The 21,372-nt window shown below is 42.9% G+C and overlaps 1 protein-coding gene across 1 annotated transcript; it reads right to left on the reverse strand.

Annotated features, from left to right (window-relative positions):
• Nucleotides 1–12,323: 12,323 nt before the first annotated feature.
• GPHB5 (glycoprotein hormone subunit beta 5) lies at nt 12,324–19,807 on the reverse strand. Its single transcript, XM_058740822.1, has 3 exons — nt 19,694–19,807; nt 18,456–18,666; nt 12,324–13,642 (listed from the first exon to the last, which is right to left on the reverse strand). The coding sequence occupies exons 2-3, from the start codon at nt 18,657–18,659 to the stop codon at nt 13,454–13,456; spliced, it is 393 nt and encodes a 130-aa protein (XP_058596805.1). The 5' UTR covers nt 18,660–18,666; nt 19,694–19,807; the 3' UTR covers nt 12,324–13,453.
• Between the last annotated feature and the right edge of the window lie 1,565 nt (nt 19,808–21,372).

Raw genomic sequence — 21,372 nt, forward strand, 5'->3', positions numbered from 1 at the left:
CTTTTGTTGCATGATTGCATAGTTACATCTTGCTAAGGGGCCACTCCTCACTTCTCATTGATGTGGATGAAAAATCCAATGCTGTATATTTGCTCCACCAAGGAGGATTTTCCAGATGTGTGCATTCAACAGGCAAATGGTTGCCCAAGCCATCATCCCCCTACTGGAACACAGAGATTAACTTGTCCACAGTGGGAAGATCATTCTCTCCTCTAGAACCAGAACCCGGAGAGAGAGACCGTTAGTGTCTGGGTGGAGAGGCTCCAGCTCTTAGGTGCTTAGGAGCTAATTATTAAATAAAATAACAAAGAACAAAGCAACCTAAATGAGTTAATGTCATTCCTCCAAATCAACCATCCTGTTTCAAGGCAAAAGGTAGTTCACTGAAAAGTGTTTCGTGCTTTAAGATTAAACAAAACTATATCCTGACGCCAAAGATAAGAAGACATCTGAAAGAAGGATCTGAAGAAGGATCCTTTAATGGTCTACACAATCTTCCAAAGTGAAGAAGGGGCAGCCGATCTCCATTGGAGGGTAAAGTCTTAGCTTTTCAGACTAAAAGAGACCCCAGAAAATATAGTCCAACCCCCTCATTGTACAGATGAGGAAACTCAAGTCCAGATGGGTCAAAAGAGGTGTGTTATGGCAGAGCTGGAACAGACCTCGGCTATTCTGCTTCCCAGGTGAGTATGCTTACCTCACACTATAGTTGATTCATAATCACAGATGTTAAGTTGTAGTTTTGCAGGTGTATTACCAGAGTTGCATCTGTTTACTCTATAGACGTTAGCCACATGTCAAATGCATAACTTAGGCCCTATAAATTAGATAATCTGTCACACTAGTAATAACCTAGAGACAAGAGTTTGATATACAGTATGCTTGGAATCCACAGTATACAATACACTGTATCCCAATTTAACTGCACAGTATACAACAATGTAATCTCAATCTAATGGCTTAACCAAGTAGCTAGTTTGGTAGATATTTTTTTCAATCAGATGGTTGGTTACTTGGTAGAATTAATGGACTCCTTGGGCTATTTTGGAAACACACAGGATACACACAAGTCAAAGGCATGTCACGGTAAGTAATCTGGGCTGATTTCTGCCAAGAAAAGTTATACTCAAAGAAGAATTACTGAATGCAATAACTACAGCAACCCTAAACCAGGAAACACTAAACTGGGAAATCCAAAAAATAACTCATATACATATGACAGGAAGGAAATTTTGGTCCTGAGACTCCAATAACAATATGTCTGCTCATGATATGCAAAGAACTGCTTGGAGGATCTCTGGTCCGTAAGAGAAGTGCCAGATAAAGTGGATATAACCATACACAATTGCCATAGAACCATCAGTAAGGAAATAATATTTAAATGGTAGTAAAGAAGTAATCACAACCATGCTCACAATTTTAGGAGAAATTAAAGAAAGTTAAACCCAAAACTTGAGGCCAACAAAAATGTCATTATTTAGAGTATAGATTCTTGTGAGCAATAACCTCGCAAAGTAGAGAGTCTTCAGAAAAACAATATCGGACTTGAGGTAAACCTTTAAAGATGCAGTATTGGGGCACCTGGGTGTCTTAGTCAGTTCTCTCTCTTCCCTCTCTCTCTCTGAAGAGTTCTCTCACCTCCCCTCTTCAAAATCAATTAGCATTATAAAGATGCAGTATTGCATTCACAAAGGCAAACTCATCCAGGAGACCAAAGTGATGGAAAATGAGAAACTGAGGTTTTGCTTTAAAGGAATGTTTAAATGGACACCATGCTGGAGATGATTACCTAGCCATTTATGTCTTCAGCCCCTATGATCAGATGCCAGAATGCAAAATGTGCATTCTCTCTCAAAGGTGAGGACCACAGGTCACCAGATATTCTCTTAAGAGTCATTGGATAGGCTGCCCAAGTACACATAAGGAAACTCAACAAAATATTTTCATTTCCACAACTGTGAGAAACAGAAAAGGAAAACGAAGATGGGGAAACCGAGTTTCTTACAAAGGAAGTTAGGTCCTTTTAAAAAGGAAACATTTAGAGAATGGAGAGAAAACTAAAAGTAAACACAAGGCAAAGACACACAACCTGACGATTCTCCCAGAGAGTGGAAAAGTTCTGCCCGGGGCCTCCAGAGGCCTAGGGAAGAAAGGAGGCCTGTTCGTGTGAAGAGCATTCCAGAGTCAGCCAACAGGGTTAATCATATGATAATTCTAGATAATTCCACCACACCATTCATGAAAAATGATGAAATTCTGGCCAATGCTCTTTGGGTCCTCAGTAGGAATGCGGGCAGGTCATCACGGTTGCCCATCCACAAGCAGACAGTCAAGGGACACTTACCGAGGAATACGAATGAAGAAATTATCTTGAAAGTTTCTGAAGCACTAACATGACGTAAAACCTGAAAAGGGTGACTTAATGATATCTGGAAAGACAGTTACTGGTAGGAATGCCATTTATTCATCTTCAGTGGAATATTTCTGAATGGAACGATGGCATTTAACATGCAAAATGACAATAACGGAACACAAACACATGAGATAAGCAACAATTCATGGTGCCTCCGTGGTCAACAAAGCCGAGAAATGAAATGAAATGCCAAGCTCTAGACAGGGGCACTTCAGGCATCAGAGGCTGGGTGGTGTTCACTGCAGATCCATGAGGGTTAGGGGAGGAATAGGTCAAGGAGGGTTTGGCTCATCTGTGAATTCAGGGATGCAAGTTCAGCAACAGTTCTTGGCTTTGTTTTCTTAAATGTTTAGTTATTTTTGAGAGAGAGAGAGAGAAATAGCACAAGCGAGGGAGGGGCAGAGAGAGGAGGACAGAGGATCCGAAGGGGGTTCCATTCTGACTGCAAAGAGCCTGATGCGGGGGCTCGAACGCACAAACCTCAAGATCATGACCTGAGCCGAAGTCAGATGCTTAGCCAACTAAGCCACCCAGGCACCCCTAGTTCTTGGCTTTTAACTTCCATGACAGGAGATTAAAATAAAAGCTACATGATTAATTTTGGTCACAATCTATTTTTTTTTTCTCCCCAGGGAATATTATGTCAAAATCTGGAGTTGTTTTGTGCATTTGTGCTTTAAACATGTTCTACCCCGGTAATTGCGTTGTGTCCTTGAGCTTCATGCTGCTATAGGCAGAGTGATTTTGTTGTATTTTCAGCCATGTTCTCCAAGCCTCTCGGTATATGCAGTTATCTTTGATGAACACGGTCTGATCAGTGTTTTAGAGGACAGGAGGTCTGGAGCAATATGAGGAGATGGTCCCCAAGGCCCACAACTGAGTCTCACCCCCAAGCCACATTAGCTCCCTGAGCTTCCTAATAACCCCGCACACACCAGTCTTCTTCAGACTTTATGTTAATTCTTTGCAGGAGAAAACAGTAATACTTTCATGGCATGATGGTATGTTTGGGGCAGCTTTGCAAACACACACCTAAAATTACCACCACCTGCCATGTTTTGAATCAAGTTTTTGAAAGCAATCGGATTTTGTTCTCCTAGAGGAGCCATGGGCAAGAAGGTTAATGAATTCTGCATTCTTCTCATTGCCTGGCTTAAATTGTTTTTTGCTCTGAGTAAACAGTAATTACTGGCTCAGTCCATCTCAGCAGAATTTTATCCCAACTGAAAAGAGTCCATGTGCCTCCCCATGTGATCACTACAGGGGAAATGATAGACAAGGGAAATAACTTTGGCTTTCTTACAACCTGCTTCTTATAGAATGGCTGTTCTATGTACGCTTTTGTAATTAATGGAATATTACTTCATGTACTCTTTAACCTTGCACTTTGTTTTATGCCATGTTCTGACTTTTACGTCATTAAATAGTCTTTTTTTCCCTTACTCTCATTTCTGAGTGATCTGAGGGTGTCTTCATCAGCCACTTGAGAAAGGCCTCGGTTAGAATGAACTTGTCTAGCCCTTTGCTATTGAAAGGTGTGTCCCAGGATCCAACCGGCAGCATTCCTGTGGAGCTAGTTAGCACTACAGAAACTTGGGCCCACTCCAGATCTAATGAATCCGAATCTGCATTTTATTTCATGTTTTATTTATTTTTGAGAGAGAGAGCACAAGCAGGGGAGGGGCAGAGAGAGGGGGACAGAGGATCCGAAGCAGGCTCTGCTCTGACAGTAGCGAGCCCCATGTGGGGCTCCAGCTCACGAACTGTGAGATCATGACCTGAGCCAAAGTCGACCGCTCAACCAACTGAGCCACGCGGGTGCCCCCAAATCTGCATTTTAATAAGACCCACGGGCAATCTGTGTGCACATTAAAATTTGAGAGGTACTGATCTATGAGATGACCAAGTTTACCCTCTGTTTTTACATCCGTGCATGTAGCTGCCTGACGAAGAAACCATCAGCTTTGCTTGTCTCTATGATACTACCCTTTGGCTATTCCTTAAGCTAATATTTGAGCTGTTCATGTTTATTGGATGAATAAAAAAGGCTTTCCCGAAGTCCTTTCTTTTTCTTGTCATGTGCTGCCCAGCTGCACTAAAGGAATAAGCATATTTTGAAATTCAAAGCAGAAATTCAGAGCATCTGGTTTGAAAGATCTGAAGTGCTTCTGTTCTTAAAGGGGTTTTTTTTGGTGTTTATAAGAGAGAGAAAAAAATGCCCTCCAAAACTGTTTTCCAGGAAGAAATGAGAAAAACTCATATCACAGGAAGTTATAAAAATGAAGCTAAAACAAATTTCTGAAGCATAAACTCTTGGTGAAGCTTCTGTCTGCATTGCTTAAGGTGGGAGCATGGTAGTTACCACAATAAGGATAGACGACAGACATGTCCTCTAAACAGGGCATTCCACAGATTTATATCCTCATTGTCCTAAGCACAGACAGACTTGTATTCATTTATTCAGTGTGTTTTTATTGAACATCACCGTGGACCATTCTTTTTTTCCCCCCACACAATCCCTGTGCATAAGAGCTCTTTAAAAATTGTTTGGGGCGCCCGGGTGGCTCAGTCGGTTAAGCGGCCAACTTCGGCTCAGGTCATGATCTCGCGGTCCGTGAGTTCGAGCCCCACATCAGGCTCTGCGCTGACCGCTCAGAGCCTGGAGCCCGTTTCGGATTCTGTGTCTCCTTCTCTCTCTGACCCTCCCTTGCTCATGCTCTGTCTCTGTCTCAAAAATAAATAAACGTTAAAAAAAAAAAAAATTGTACACACAGGGGGCACCTGGGTGGCTCAGTTGGTTAAGCATCCCACTGGATTTTGGTTCAGGTCATGATCTCATGGTTCATGAGTTGGAGCCCGGCACGGGATTGCGTGCTCCAGCACAGAGCCTGCTTGGGATTCTCTCTCTGCCCTCTCTCTCTGCCCCTCCCCCACGCACACACGTGCTCTCTCTCACAAAGTAAAAAACATTTTAAAAAATTGCGTGTACGTGCACACACACACACACACACACACACTGAAATGTATCATATTCAAATCCCATTGTTGCTGAAGAGGTCCTGAAAGCAAATTATACCTGCACAAAGATTACCACTTCCTTTGTACCTGCAAATGGCTTATTAATTTTCCGACTAGGGCATCAGCGATTCCATCCCAGAATAAGGACTTGATGCCATTGTGCAGACAAAGTCACTCAGGGACCGCCACCTCTGCAAAGGACCACCTCCTGCTTCCACTGTTGACAGAGTTCTGACTTTGGTGCTCAAAATCAGGGGTCCCTCTTCACACTCTAGGCTGCAGGAACCCATTTGTGTCCCAAGATACTTTTAAACTGAAAACGCCTTTTTTTAGGTCGATTTATTTATTTTTGAGAGAGTGAGAGAGAGAAAGAGAGAGAGAGAGCTTGTGCACAAGTTGGGGGAGGGACAGAGAGAGAGAGAGATGGAGACAGAATCCGAAGCAGGCTCCAAGCTGTCAGCACAGCCCGACATGGAACTTGAACCCACAAACCACGAGATCACGACCTGAGCCAAAGTTGGACACTTAACTGACTGAGCCACCCAGGCGCCCCAACACTGAAAATATATTTTAACTAGGACAGCTTTTACACGTGGGAGTAGTTTGGCTACCAAAGTGGTTAGCATTCTTGGAGGCGTCTAGTCAAATCCCAAAACAGAATACTACCAAAGATTGTTTTCATTACTGTAAATGTATTCCTGATTTCTTGCTCATAACCACTGGTATAAGCTGCCAAAAAGTGCTTCTTACACCAGGGACCGCCACAGCCCTGCACACCCACCCTTCACTTCCTTCACCAGGCCACAAAGTAAAGCCTATTTTCTCTTCTTCATAAAAAACTAATAGAGGAAGAAAACTGGCATCAACAACCAATCTCTCATCAAGAATCCATTTACTCATCATTTTTGCATGTTTGATTTCCAGTCCCTTCACGGCAAAGCTAATGGAAGATACCAGTCTGAGATATCTGAAAGCCTCCCCCTGTTGGAATAAAAACATTTCTACTAAATTAAGCACATTGAAATGATCAAGTGCTGAAGAAGAGAGTCCCCTGCTCAGAGGCCGCCTGCTTCTACTCCTCCGCTTGTCTACGGTTTATGTCGTAGAGATTGGCATGAGCAGATCGATGGCACGTTAGTTCCTTTGGCTCTGTCCTGAAGTTGGCTCAGGTTTTGTTAATGCTGATATTTGCAGCCCATTTCAACTGGACTTTATTCTCATTAACTGATGTTTATGTTTCAATAGGGAAATGTTTCAGCACTAGCTTCCCGAGCTTGCTCAAGCAGGAGCTAAAAGCTGAACAAAATCTTCCTCTTCGAAGCATTTCCAACGTATTTGTAAATGCTGATGCCTTAATTCCACTCAGTAAAATTGGCTCCCTGCCTCACCAATGTTTTAATTTTGATACGCAAATTTCAAGAGGGAGACAGAAGATGGAGGTTCAAAACATGGGCACCTGGGTGACTCAGTCGGTTGAGCGTCCAACTTTGGCTCAGGTCATGATCTCATGCTTTGTGAGTTCGAGTCCCTCATGGGGCTCTGTGCTGACAGCTCAGAGTCTGGAGCCTGCTTCGGATTCTGTGTGTGTGTGTGTGTGTGTGTGTCTGCCCCTCCCCTGCTTCTGCTCTGTCTCTCTCTCAAAATAAATAACCATAAAAAATTAAAAAAAAAAAAAAAAGAAGATGGAGGTTCAAAACAGCCTGGAAGCTTGGATCATCTTCCTTAGACGGTGTACCTCACTATAGTGTAGAGCCTTGGGAATCTCTGCATGAGCAACACAGTGAGGCCAAGAAAGCGTGATCAGCTCATACATTTCCTGTAGAAAGAACCTGCAAAGTCACAGGATTAAATTTCTCTTTCAAGTGCATAGCTCTGCATGTATGCTTCCTCAAGATAATGGCAATTAATAATTCATCATACCTTTTTCGTGTATGTATATTTTAAGTTTATTTTAAGTGAATAAATGCTCTTTTAAGTGACTTCATGTTGCATATTATTTATGACTCAGGGATAGCTATATTTATTTCTTGCTGGTAATCATATCTTCCACATCACCAAAAGAATATTACCATTCTCATCCTGGTAAATGCTGATATTTCTGCTAAAGCAAAATTTCTTCTCTTTTGGGGAATGTTTGTTTGTTTGTTTGTTTGTTGGGGAATGATTGTATTTGGGGTTTGAATGACTTTCCAGAAGCCCCAATGGTCCACAATCAAGGTTGAAGCATATAACTGATCCTGTATATTGGGAAGCCTTTAAAAAAAAAACACCTCAATTATTCAGTATGCTAAAGAAATGGTACAGTTGGGGGAACTTAGAGTCAATTATAAAGCCGAAGAGCTTAGGAAATGTTTACTTCACTTCTGATAATGAGGACCAGGAACGGAGGAGACAGAGGAGAGAAGAATCCCTCTAAATTCCTTAACACTAGAGACAAGTCTCTGCCATACACTATCAGTTACAGTGCTTTGCACCTGCTCCTTCTTTTCTCATCCTTTCTCTGTTTCTTTTTCGAGCTATTAGACATCACCTCTTCAGAGGTCTTCAGCGTCCTTTCAGATACTCTGGGATCACAACAACAAGGCACTAAGCCTTCTGGATCTCCCTGTACACAATTCCAAACAATCCCACTCATTAAAACAAAGGGAACTCATTGTAAAAGAAATGCCAGAAGATTCATCTAGCAAATAACGACCAAAATGCTTCGACTCCAGCAAACTTTCACTAGTAGAAATTTTGCACAGAAAATAAAATTTGCAGAATTTGCAAAAGAATGGTTTCAAAGTTGCTTCTTAATAATTTGCTTTAATGTTTTGAAGAAAAGTACAAAGATAAGGCACACGTTATTTTATAGGAAGCATCTCCTAGACGAAGAATACAAGTAGTCCTCTGGCAAACTTTGTGAAATAACAATTATTAATTAATGCCGCATTGTTTTCAATTAGATATACACTTCATTTATTATCTCAGAAATGCTTTTTATTACATTTAAAACCTAAATAACTTGAAGTGTTCATTGGGTCACTGCAGCAAAAGTTGGTACTCTCCGGGTGGCCCTTTCACTTCCCAATCAATGAAAGAAGAGAAGCATGACCTACTGGTTCAATCAATGGAGCTAATAAACCCAGAAGTAGAATGAGCTGTGAGAATTTATAGTTTTCATTCAAAGCGTTCCCATAGAAAAAAAAAATTTCAGGAAATCCCCCTTCTCCTCACCTTTTGTTATTGCAAAATAAACATATTTCCAAGAGTAAGGAGTTTCTGAGCATTTATCTAGAGCTCGCCTAATGGCACTGAACCATCATCACTCTGCACCCAGTGCTGCCAGTGCCTGTGAGATCAGTTGAGAGCACACAGCCTTCACTTCCACAGCAGTGTCTTTGAATTTCCCTTCGAGGCTCCAATCCTTTTCTCCCTCAGCTCTCCTGTCGGAAGCTTTGATTTGGGCTACCGCAAAGCATGATCTTCCTAAAGGTTATACAGGAAATTAGAAAAAAATTGCCATCTCCATAAAACAACCCAAGCTTGCAACTGAGCCACCTCCAGGAGGGGCTGCCAACACGCTAACCAATGGCAAGAGATAGTCTAACATCAATGACTTCAAAGACTTCCCCAAGCAGTAACCACTAGGAAGGAGCACTCCAAAAAGGCATCATGCTCCAGTGGAAAGAGTGTGCAGTGAAACCTGCGCATGCTGCCTATCAGCGGTCGGATCCTGGGCAAGTCACTTGACTTCTCTGAGCTTTGCTTTCATCAGGTGTAAGGTGGTAATGGTAACATGGCCATTCCAGTGACTCGGAGCATAGGCGACGCAAGAATTCCGAAGAATTAACAGAAAGGATCCTGCTCAGAGTGAAAAAAATCCATAAATGGTAATAATATTTATATCTTTATTTCCCAAACAGTGCCTTGCACAAAATTAGGGGTAATGAGTATTTGTGGGAAAAAAAATATTTGTGGAAGTGAGGGATGGGGAAGAGAGAAGGGGAGGGAAAGGAAGAGGGAAGAAAGAGCTTTGAAAAAGGTTCAAGGTTAGCATTGAGAGAGGTATTTCACTCTTTTTCTTTTATTTTTTAATTTTTTTTAATGTTTATTCATTTTTTGAGAGAGAGACACAGAGTGTGAGTGAGGAGGGACAGAGAGAGGGAGACGCAGAATCTGAAGCAGGCTCCAGGCTCTGGGCTGTCAGCACAGAGCCCGATGGGGGGCTCGAATTCCTGAACCGTGAGATCATGACCTGAGCTGAAGTCGGACGCTCAACCGACTGAGCCACTCTTTTTCATTAATAGCTTTTTTGGTTCTAATATATATTTATTGTAGAAGGTCTTTTAATACCAAGGACCAGGAACATCGTGGAATACTACCCAGCACCACAGGGCCTGCAGATGAGAGTCTTCTGATTGCTGTTGTGCTTGTGCTGCCTGTTACAGCAATTACGTTTACCTTGCCCCTTCCAGCTACATGTCATTGCTGGGTCTCTGCTATTCCAGACCCACTCATCTCTGCCAAGACCAGAAAGCCTGGTTCCATGGCAGCTTCTCCTGCCTTCCACCCCAGTCTGCAAAGGATAACCACCATGGAGCTTCACAGGTGCATTCCTTAGCACTTTAGCGAAGGGAGTCCATCGAACCTCCAGATGAACATAGCCACTGGTGAGTTCTCGGGTCTTATGTAATAAATCCATCCTAGCAGGCCCACCTCCTTGAGCTTTTTATCCTCAAATATCCTTCCAGGACAGTTCTGGCATCTTCTCTCCATTAGTATAAGCCCCATTTCCCCCAAACTTTAAAGAGCCATCCCAATAGCACATTGGGACCAGATCCACGTGCCCTGGTAAAGATATTAAATCCTGATTCATGGGTCGACGTCCCCATTAAAAAGCTCTTGTCCGGTCTTATATTCTGCCACCCTCCCCCTCATCCATTGAGATAAGAGAGTTTGACGCCCTCCAGGTCCATCCTCACTGTGTTCTACCCCATCTCTGTTTACGTTCATCAGGTCCTCAGGAAGCTTCAATGGAAGATCTTGTTCTCCCATCATACAGAGAGTCCTTCCCCAGTGGAGTCATCCTTAGACTTGACCTTAATTATCCATGAGAGGTCATGGGCAGTATTTGAGGAAGGCAGGTATTATCATGTAAAGCATTTTCTGTGGATGGAGACTCAGCCTGGTCTCAGCAAGGGGAGGCTGATCTCTAGCAAGGAGGAGTGGGCCCCTTCTGTAAGGGAACCTCAAGCTCATCCACTAATTGTCCCCATTCCAGGTCTTTCTGTCCCACTCCTTCCCTAGGAGGAACTTGACTTAAGGATAGAAGACGGCTGGGGATCCAGACTTTTCTTTTTTATTTTCTTTATTTATTCATTTTTAGAGATAGAGAAAGGAAGCAGAGGGGAAGGGCAGAAGGAGAGACAGAAAGAGAATCTCCACCCTCAGCACAGAGCCTCACGTGGGGCTCCATTCCACGCCCCTGGAATCATGACTGAGCTGAAATCGAGAGTCAGATGCTCAACCAACTAAGCCGCCCACATGCCCCAAGCCTTTTTAATAATTCAGCTGCTCTCCCGCTTAGGTCTGAGGCCTGCTGTTCAGCACAGTCCGTCCTTCAGCTCCAGGAGAAGAGGGTGGCTTCAGATGTGGCTTTTACACCATCCCCTGAGTGCTTCGATTGTACTTAACAACTAACTAATCCCACAGTCCTGACAATTACCATTGTTCCCACATCTCTCCAATGTAAAAGATATTGATTAGCCAGTACATACCTTTCCATATGTATCCCGTCCCAATTCATCACAAGGAGTCTTAGTAACTGTGATGCAACAGATGCCTTATGTCTCTCACAGCCAACAATACTGCCTGAGGCATCTTGGCTAAGCACCCCAGAAGACAGCTATGCTGGACTTCACCCATTAGCCCCCTCAGATCCACTCTCCACTCTTACTTAACCTACTACCCAGGGTGAATATTTATAGACGGAATCAATGAGCTCCCGTGCTCTCCTTCTTCCCATGTAACTTCAGCAGAAGATCAGGGCACAGAGCAGAGTGAGACTGGGTGTCTTCTCCCCCACCTCCCTCCCTACCAGGCCTTGATTCCGGACCAGCTGCGTCCTAAGAAAGGAAGGTCACAGCTCTCTCTGGGGTCTGATGGTCACTTCCTCTTCTCCTTCAGCCTAGGGATGTTCATTGCTTCTAAACAAGCATTCAGAGTGTTTTATCACCCCTTGTTGGTTTCCTTAACTCTGCCAGCACATTAAATAGCGACTCCATTCACTTGTCCTCAATGTCTGGCTACAGTGTATCACTCGTTTCCTTCCTGGCCCCTTACTCATGCTGTAGTCACTTCTCCAATTGTGGCAAACCCTTACTGCTTCTGCCCTTTTTCCCTAAGTTTCTTTAAGAAGCCGCTGTTTCTGTCAGAAAATTCTGAGGGAAGTTCTTAGGGATGGGTTGAAAACACCTGTGAGGTGTCACCCAGGGTTACTCCCAATCGCCACCCACTGTCCGGCCGAGATCCCAGGCTCCCCACTACTTTTTGTGTTAGAGTGTTTTGCCTAACAACAGATCTGCACTAAGGACTGGGGTGGACTTTGCTCCTGTTCTTTGTTCCCAGGTGTTCACCTCAGCATCCCAGTCCTTGACCGTCAACCCCAACAGTCACATTTCTGTTTTCATGAGGACTTTTCCAATTCCTCTTTCAAGGAGGGCTCCTGGCTCCCAGCTGGGATATGCCAAGGATGTGAGTCCAGATGGAGCCACCTTGGGACTTACCATATCCAGTCATTTGTCTGTGTCTCTTACTAAACATGACATTCTAAATTCGTTTTGAATGTGCTTGCTATTGCTATTCCAAGTATATTAAAGACTAAAAAGACTTTTTTGAAAGTTTTCATGAATCCAAAAGACAAAGAACATGCTTTATTGGCATTAACACAGATTTTCCTGGCGTGTTGTGAAAAAAAGGAACAGAGTTCATTTCAACCCTCAAAATGTCGGAATTAAAGACACTTGCACAATACCAGAGTTAAAAAAAAAAAAAAAAAAAGTCACAGAGAATCAGCTGCTGTAAGATTTTAGCACAAGGCCTAGATGATCACGGACTTTCCCCCAAGCCAGCAATGCAGTTTTACCCCTATAAACATGCAAAATTTCCAAATTTAAAAAATTACAACTTAAATTTAAAATATGCTAAATGGGAAAGAATATTTGTGATTAATCGTTTTGGCCATAGCTTTGGGAGAGCATCCCATGAGTCTAAAACCAGAGTTTAGTTCTGTACATTTTTAAACCTAAACGATGGATCCAGTTCACATTTTCTCCTGAGTTTTGTTTCATTTTTGTTTTTGTTTTTATCACAAAGGGGCCTCTTCATGAAGGAGGAGCTTCAAGAATTTTGCTCGGGAAAAGAATCACCCAGAACCAAACACGTTTCAATTTGAGCTACTATTGCCCTCCTCTTTTTAATCTGAGCACTTTTTAACCTGAGATAAGTGCTCAGTTAAAAGAAGGAGGGAGTATTTTCTCTAAGGAAGCTTGCAATTGGATTTTCTTTGGGGGCTTGAGGACAAAGCCTTGGTTTTATTAATATCTGGCCCTTTGATCCTAAATCTAGTTGAAGACCAATTGTTAAATAAGAGATGGGAATTTAAAGACTTTCTAGACCCATTTCCTAACTACTCCCACTGCACTTAAACTATTAGCGTATTATAAATCCGGATTGGAGGAGGATTGTGGTATATACAAATTATGTTCTGAGATTCAAGGCAAAGATAAATTAATTTGCAAGTGTGTGAACCAGAGAAATTATTTCAGCGAAAACACAATTGTTGTTTTGCATTTTTAGCATCAGTATGCTGCCTCTGGGCCTTAGGCCGGAGTTGGGCCTAAGGGAGACGGATAACCTCCTCCACAGGTGGTCAGAATTAAACAGTCCTTGAATCCAGGGGGTATAGCTGCTCAGGTTGCCCGTGCACCTGGGTCCGTGAAGCTCAAAGCTGCCAGCTGTGTTCTGTAGGCCACGCCAGCTTCAGATGGTCTCGCACTCCGTGGTGGCAGTGGAACAGGCCCCGCAGTCGCAGCGGACAGCCACGGGGTAGGTGTAGAAGGGGTCCACTCCAGGGGCGCAATTGGGCAGCTTGACCGTCACCTGTCTGGTCTCGTTGTAGGTACAGACTCGATGATGTGCTTCAATGTAGGGGGGTTCCAGGATGGGCTTCTATCCTCACGGGTAGAAAACAGGGAACCCATTAGAACATGCCATCTTGTTTCTTGTCCTCCGTACCATTAATCACTTTCAGAAACTAACTCGTTAGTCATTTGTTTACTTGTGAATCTGTCTCTTCCCAACAGAAAGCAAATTCCTGAGAGCAGCAACCTGTTTTCTGTACCCTATCCTGAGCTCCCAAAGAGCCCATGGCACATAGCAAGTGCTCAATAAATATTTAGCAAATGAATAATCCTGATCATTGCAAAAGTCTTCTAACTGGTCTCTCTTCTACCATCACCCCCTACGGTCAATTTACAGCACAACAGCCCCAAGTGATTCTTTCAAAATGTAAGTCAGATTCCTCTCTCTTCTCTCTCAAAGCCCCAATGATTTCCCATCTCACTCAGAGTAAAAATCAAAGACGTTCAGCCTCAAGACCCTCCATCATCTTCCCCACCCCTGCACCCCCTGCTATGTCTCCGACCACCCTGTCTTGCTGGCTTCCTCACTCTGCTCCAGCCACAGTTTCTCCTGATTGTCCCCCAGATCCACCAAGAACAGCAGCGCCCCAGAGTCTTTGGCCTGCTATTCCCAGTGCCCAGAACATCCTTTCCTGACCATCTTATTTATAATCACAACATCCCACCTCCACACCCTGCCACTTCCCACCATCTTCCTGCTTTTTCTTCTGCATAGCACCTGTCAGTACCACAGGATATATTACATTATTTTATTAATTTGTGTTGTATTTTTCCCACTCTAAAAAGCAAATTCCATCAGGACAGGGATTTTTGCCCATTTTACTCACTGCTGCACCTCTACTACTCAGGGTAGTACCTGTCACCCAGCAGGTTCTCGATAACTATTTGTTGATTTAATGACAGAAAACAGCAAGGCAGCTTCCGGAATGCCCTGTGCGCTGTTCTGATAATCAAAGGATTCACTTCCTGCCCTCAACTCTCGTAAATCTTGAATTCAAAGATAATTTTGTGAAGAGAATACAGATCAGGAAATCAGCACAAAGTAGTAGTTAAAATCCTAAACCCTGTAGCGGAACCCCCGTCTTCCAATAATTCACCAAAATGACCACCACAAAGGAGAAGAGAAGAGGCACCCGCTATGTGTTCTTTAGGCCTTTTAGGAAACATGGAGTTGCTTTGGCCACCTTCATGCAAATCTACAAGAAAGGTGATATTGTGGACATCAAGGGAATGGGCGCTATTCAAAACAGAGTGCCTCACAAATGTTAACTATGCCGAGACTGGCAGAGTCTACGGTGTCACCCAGCAAACTCTTGGCATCGTTGTAAGCAAACAAGTTAAGGGCAATATTCTCGCCAAGAAAATTAATGTATGTATTGAGCATGTTAAGTACTCAAATTGCTGAGACAGCTTCCTGAAGTGTGTGAAGGAAAATGATCAGAAAAAGAAGGAAGCCAAAGAGAAAGGTCTTTGGGTCCAGCTGAAGCGCCAGCCTGCTCTCATGCCTTGTGAGAACCAATGGGAAGGAGCCTGAGCTGCTGGGGCCCATTCCCTATGAATTCATGGCCATGAGTGTTAATAAATAAATAAATAACCAAAAGACCGTGTAAAAAAAAATCTCAAATACTGTGGTCAGACCCTTGACCTTGAGCCCCTGTTCTTCCACTTGCTGAAGACCTTGGAAAGTCCACTTGACTTCTTGAAGCCTCAGATTCCTCCTCTGTGAAATAAAATCTCTACTTCACAGCCGTGTTGTGGAGATACGGTAGGATGACATGCACACCGCACAAGGCCCAGCACGAAGTAAGTGCTCAGTAAATGTAATCTATTGTTCTTATCAGGGTAGTTGCAAGGATAAGGAAGTAACAACAAAAATAACAACTTACAAGCTTTCAAAAACCAACGCCTTCACCTGTATTGGGTAAATAAAATATGTTAAACGGAGGCCCAGGATGAACTTCTTACGTGAATGTCGCAGGAATAATGGCTCTGCCTTTGACAAGGACTTCCATCCGATATCACTGCCTCCTCCTACTTTTCAGGTAGCATTTTACCCTCCTCAGTTTGCTGCACGTCCTCTTACCCTCAGTAATTTGGAATCTCAAGCAGGGGTGCCAGGTAAAATCTAAGACACTCAGTAATATCTGAATGTCAAATAAACAACAAAATTTTTTTTAGTATAAAGTATGGCTCTACTCATTGCATGGGTAATAAGATGCCTACAGATGCCTTATGACTCTCACAGCCAACAACACTGCCTGTGGCATCTTGGGTAAGCACCCCAGAAGATAGCTATGCTGGACTTCACCCATCAGCCCCCTCAGACCCACTCTCCGCTCTTATTCAACCTCCTACCCAGGTTGAATATTTATGGACCGAATCAACGAGCTCCCGTGCTCCCTTCCTTCCCATGTACTTCGGCAGAAGATCGGGGCACGGAGCACAGTGAGACTGGGGTATTTTCTTCTCTCCCCTCCCGCCCTGCCAGGCCTCGATTTGGGACCAGCTGGGTCCCAAAAAACAATTGCTGTTTATGTGACACTCACATTTAAGTGAAATCATGGTTTGGTTTGACTTGGTTTTTGATAAATCTGGCAACCCTAACCCCAGGCCATGGCCAAAGGCTCTTTTCAGCAATAGTTCCACCTTTGAAGTAAATCCAGCTGCTTTGCTGTCACAGACATCCTCATTTTCAGACATGCTCTCCAGTTAAGTTACCAAAAATAAGCACTTTATATCTCAGAAACTTTTAGATTACTGGGAAAATAAATCTTGGTCTCTTATCTTAAATTTTCTATACATAACCTCCCGGTACCTAGTACAGTAAGGGCATAAATAAAAGCTGGCTAACATTAAGGAGAATCTTGTTGTCTAAAGGTCTTGGTGCTTCTATTTCTCCAGTGAGGACACAGTCCCTGACCTCCTGCGGGTGACGAGCATCCAAGTAAAGACATTCATCAATTTTTAAAGAGAAGCGAAAACGAGCTTAGTTGAAGGAAACAAGGTTTGAAATGTAGGCCCAGAGAGAGTTCCAAAGACCAGAGAGATGAACTTTGAGTGGGGATAGGCATGGCCAGGCCGAGCCCTGAGTATGAGAAGATGCCAACTGCCCCCAACCCCCCACACCCGCCCAAGGAAGTTTGATGTCCAGTCATAGCCACAGTATCCTTAGTAATTGAATTTTTATTTGGCTCTTAAGTCTCAAGCCCCTGGATGATGCAAAAATAAAGCTAATTAGGTGGAGTCGTTTTATGTAATTTGGAAATTTTGTCACCAGGACCCAATCCATTTATGGGGCCATAATTTTATCTAAGTGACAGCAGGTTGCTCTCTGAGTCCCTGAATGGATGGCTGTTTTTTCCAATGGCAGTGTCCTCTCATGGTGTTCACAGACTTCTAAGTTGGCATCAATTAGGTTAAAAGATGTATGACTCCAGGGGCACCCGGCTGGCTCAGTTGAAAGAGTATCCAACTCTTGATCTCAGGGTCATGAGTTCAAACCCCATGTCTGGTATAGAGATTACTTAAGAAAATAAATAAACTTAAAAAAAAAAAAAAAGCGTATGACTCCAGATAGAGGTCAATCCCACATAATTCAACAAATATTTATTGAAGGTCTTTTTCATACATGACACTGCAACAAGGGCTGGCAAAGGCAAAGGAATGAAACTCCACTCTCAAAAAACTTAGAACCTAGCACTGTGTGGTGGGGGAAAAAATAAGGCAAAAGGTGAACACAAGTCAGGGGTGGCCAGCAACTCAGAAAACCTCTGGGGAAGGAGTTGGCACTGGATGCAAACATCAAAGAATTTATTTAATAATGACAGATAGACATGAGAAGGGACATGAGAAAAAGACCAAAAGTGAGATTTCATGAGGGGTGCTTAATAAACCTTTTCAAATTCAGTCTGACAAGACCAGAGCTCGGGATATGTACAGACCCCAGGAAAATGGGCAGACTTCATATTGCTGAAGACCTTGGAAGTTGGTTTTGGAATTTGCAGTAGTGGGGAGTCATTTAAGGTTTCTGAGCCAGGGTGATGGTTTTTGAATCAGAGCTTGTGCTTAGTAATGAAGCCAAACCTCAGTAGAAAGAGTCAACAGTCATTCTGGGGTATGATGGGTTAGGGTGCTAAATGGGCCTCTTTTCTGCTCACCTGGCAAACATCTCCTCATCTCAGCCCAATAGGGTTCGAACTTTGTCCAAGATTTGTATCCTCATTTTTAATGCACTGCCTCTTAAAAGGCTGGATATCATTGAATACAAAGGGACTTCGTGGATCTGTGGATGATAATCTCTGAGATCCCTAAGAATTGCAATGGGGAGTTGGGGCAGGGCAGGGCTGTGCATGAGCCACTGAGGGAAGAATCGAGGACCTGCCCTCACCTGCTAGATAGTTCAAGGCCTGCCTCTTGGCGATTGGCTGGCCGTATCACAGGTAGAGGAATATAGAGAAGTGTGGGTTACATGCTTGAACCAAGGATTTATCCCTAACTTTCTAGTGACTGTCTACGTAACTTTGCAGCCATTTACTCCTTGAATTTCTCCTGCCATCTGTAAAATGGATAGAATAATAGCACATCATAACCCCCTAAAGATGATTCCCAAATATACGACACTGTGTAAAATAAAAATATTAATTTTATCAGTGCTTTGTTAGAGGGGCAAGATCATGCTTCTTTCAGATTACTTTTGGAGAATGCCAAATAATTGTTATTTTAAAGAAATTCCGCAGAAATGCCCCACTCTACCTCATTTTATTTAAAAAGTGAACACTTAGGATTCAACCCAGGCGGCCGACCCTGAAGGCTTTGCTACCTTGGCTTGTCTTGAGACTCACCTCCCAGGTCTCACAGCGGCCCCAGCAGGCATCCGTAGTGATCCGAAGGCCCCTGCAGCCAGGCTTTTTGGCCAGGAAAGTAAACTCCCTCACGGCACAGCCCACAAAGGTGAGCAGGTTCCCACTGGACGTGCTGAGAACACAGATGCAGCCAGCTAGGAGGAAGAGGGCCATGGGGCCGAGGAAAAGGTATGCCAGCTTCATGGCGTTCCTTCAGAGAGGGAAAGGGAAGAGAGTTTATTAACAGAGCCAGCGTCCTTCCAGGGGGCGACCAATGATATGATGGTCATTGTCAAAGGCACCTTGCTCTTAGCATTTCGGAAGAAATGAGCCAAGTATGTGTAAAAGCCCACAGACTCCAACACAGGTGCCCGAATTTTCTTCTCCCTGACTCCAGTATGGTTTCCATGGACCCCTTGTGCTCATTAGACACCCAACCCTCCCAGGGCATCCTCAGGCTTTTCCTTGTTGCAACCCAACTGCTGGACTTAACTTATGTGTTCAAGAAGTTTGTTCCAATGGTCTCTTCAAAATAAATTCAAAATATGAGTCACACCAAAAGTAATGCATACCCTAACATAACACATGAAATTATTTATGCTCAGATCTAGGGTACGTAGTGCCATGTTACCTGCCGACACAAAATTACATTTTCAGTGTCGTGGCTGGAAAATCGGAGGGGCGTAGATAAATGAAAACTGTGCCCCAGATGTATGGTTACTAACCCAACCCACCATAAAACATGGGTATGCACAAGATATTATGAAACCTGGCACCTGACTTGGCGACATCATAAAAATGTATCGTATTAGCTACCAATTGCCTCTGCTCTATGCCTCCCCTGTAATAGGCACCCAGTTGTGATTCAGTTTAAACATACATATTGGAAAGCATTAGAAGTGTTTAAAACATAATCCCAATTTACTGTCAGGTCTATTCTTTCTGGGTCTTGGTCATTTTCTGTGCTTTTCCAGGAGCCAGAATCATTCCCTTCACGCTTGGCCCCCTGGACAGAGCCTACCTGGATGTTAAAGTAAGAGTGGACACTGCATTTATGGAACATCCTCAATTTGTTGTTGCTTAAAATCATTCATTATTGCTGCAAAGTTATTTACTTTGAAATCTGATCTCTCGGTCTGATGCACTTCTACCGATCCACTTCTGATCTGTCACCTTAGCAGGGTTCTTCAGACTTCCCTTCTGGTGGAATGAAGTTACAAATATGGAGAAGCACTTACCTGATCTTGCTGGAGCTAACTCCTTTTAAGGTTCACACCTGCACCCAAGATTCCTGAAAATCACGATGAGTGATAGAAGTTTGCTCTGGGTAAATGTCTCTACCCTCTGTCACTGGGCTGCTTGACTGCTCAAATATATAGGAAGGGTCTTGTCAATCAAAACAAAAGAGAGGCAGATCCCTACAGGAACCACTAAACACATCAAAGCCTTGGGATATAAAGCCAGTCTCTATTTTCCAAAACTGATTAACTTAAAGGGTGTTGTTTTGTTTCTTAACATCACCTGCTGAAACAGAAAGTTACCTTGGTGGGTGACATAATCCTAGGGAAACAGTCAAAAGTAGTTCACCTGGTTCTCAGGGGAACAAATGCACTGGGGCAAGATGGATTAATTTCCGTTCACGGGCACCACAGCTTTTCCTTCGAAGTAGGAGTCAGTTGCTAGCAGCTGACAGCAAACGCTTTCCCTTAATTCACAGAACATTTCAATACATTGAAAATAACAAAACAATAATTCTTCCTGGAAAGAACACAGGATCACTAACTGAAAGGGTGGAAATCAAAAGGAAGAAACCTTTTGAAAGTCTTAAAATCAGTTAAGTATTAGATAATATTAACACTTTAAAATGAGTCATATAAAAAAAAGTTTGAATGTTTGATGTGATTATCTTCTGGCATGGGAATTAAAGATGATTTTTCATTTCTTTCATATAGTTTTCAGCATTTTCGCATTTTCTACATTGGGCAGCTTTTATAACAGAAAATCAATTAATATTGATACTTCAGGAATTAAAATAAACCAATAAGTATACATTTGTGCTGCATGTAATGATATTGAATGGTGTCCTAATAGAAATATTTCATTAGATTTCTGGCTCTGGAAAGTCTAAGAATGAAAGAGTATTCTTTATGAGCATGGGATGCAATTTCTGTTCCAATCTACAACAGTAGCATACAAATGGATTAAAAACCTCGTTGGTCATGGCATTATTCTGGGTGCTCTAAAAAATAAATGAAGCAGACATCATCCCTGCCCTTAGGAGTTTACATATCACAGCAAATAATGACATAGCCAGAGACATAAGAAGCACATTTAACAAATAATACTAAGTAAAGTTTTTTTAAAAAAAGAATTCTTATTTTCTGCAAAGAAAAGTGTTATTTAAATACAAACTATTCATGGGGCGCCTGGGTGGCACAGTCGGTTGGGCGTCCGACTTCAGCCAGGTCACGATCTCGCGGTCCGTGAGTTCGAGCCCCGCGTCAGGCTCTGGGCTGATGGCTCGGAGCCTGGAGCCTGTTTCCGATTCTGTGTCTCCCTCTCTCTCTGCCCCTCCCCCATTCATGCTCTGTCTCTCTCTGTCCCAAAAATAAATAAAAAACGTTGAAAAAAAAATTTTAAAAAAAATAAATACAAACTATTCATTCAGGGCCTGATTTTTTTTCAAAACATGTAACTACCCTCAGTGAATCCATCACTATACCATCAATATACCTATCTCTAGAGTCAGATTATTATGTGTTTAATAGAAAATTGAACTGGGCTCAGAATAAAGGACTTTCTTCAGCCCTTCAGCCTGTGAGTAGCATAACCAGAACTGGGGTACTGTGGGACAGACTGCTTACCCGGTGCGATCTTCTTTTTTTTTTTTTAATGTTTATTTATTTTTGAGAGAGAG

This window comes from Neofelis nebulosa, chromosome 7 (genome assembly GCF_028018385.1).
Source record: "Neofelis nebulosa isolate mNeoNeb1 chromosome 7, mNeoNeb1.pri, whole genome shotgun sequence".
NCBI classification, from domain to species: Eukaryota; Metazoa; Chordata; class Mammalia; order Carnivora; family Felidae; genus Neofelis; species Neofelis nebulosa.

What these genes read in the sequence shown, in the direction of transcription:
- GPHB5 (XM_058740822.1), bottom strand. Translation starts at nt 18,659, where the DNA reads ATGAAGCTGGCATACCTTTTCCTCGGCCCCATGGCCCTCTTCCTCCTA. An exon ending in GCCGCTGTGAGACCTGGGAG is followed by an intron (nt 13,643 to 18,455) that starts GTGAGTCTCAAG and finishes CCGTGAGGATAG; the next exon opens with AAGCCCATCCTGGAACCCCC.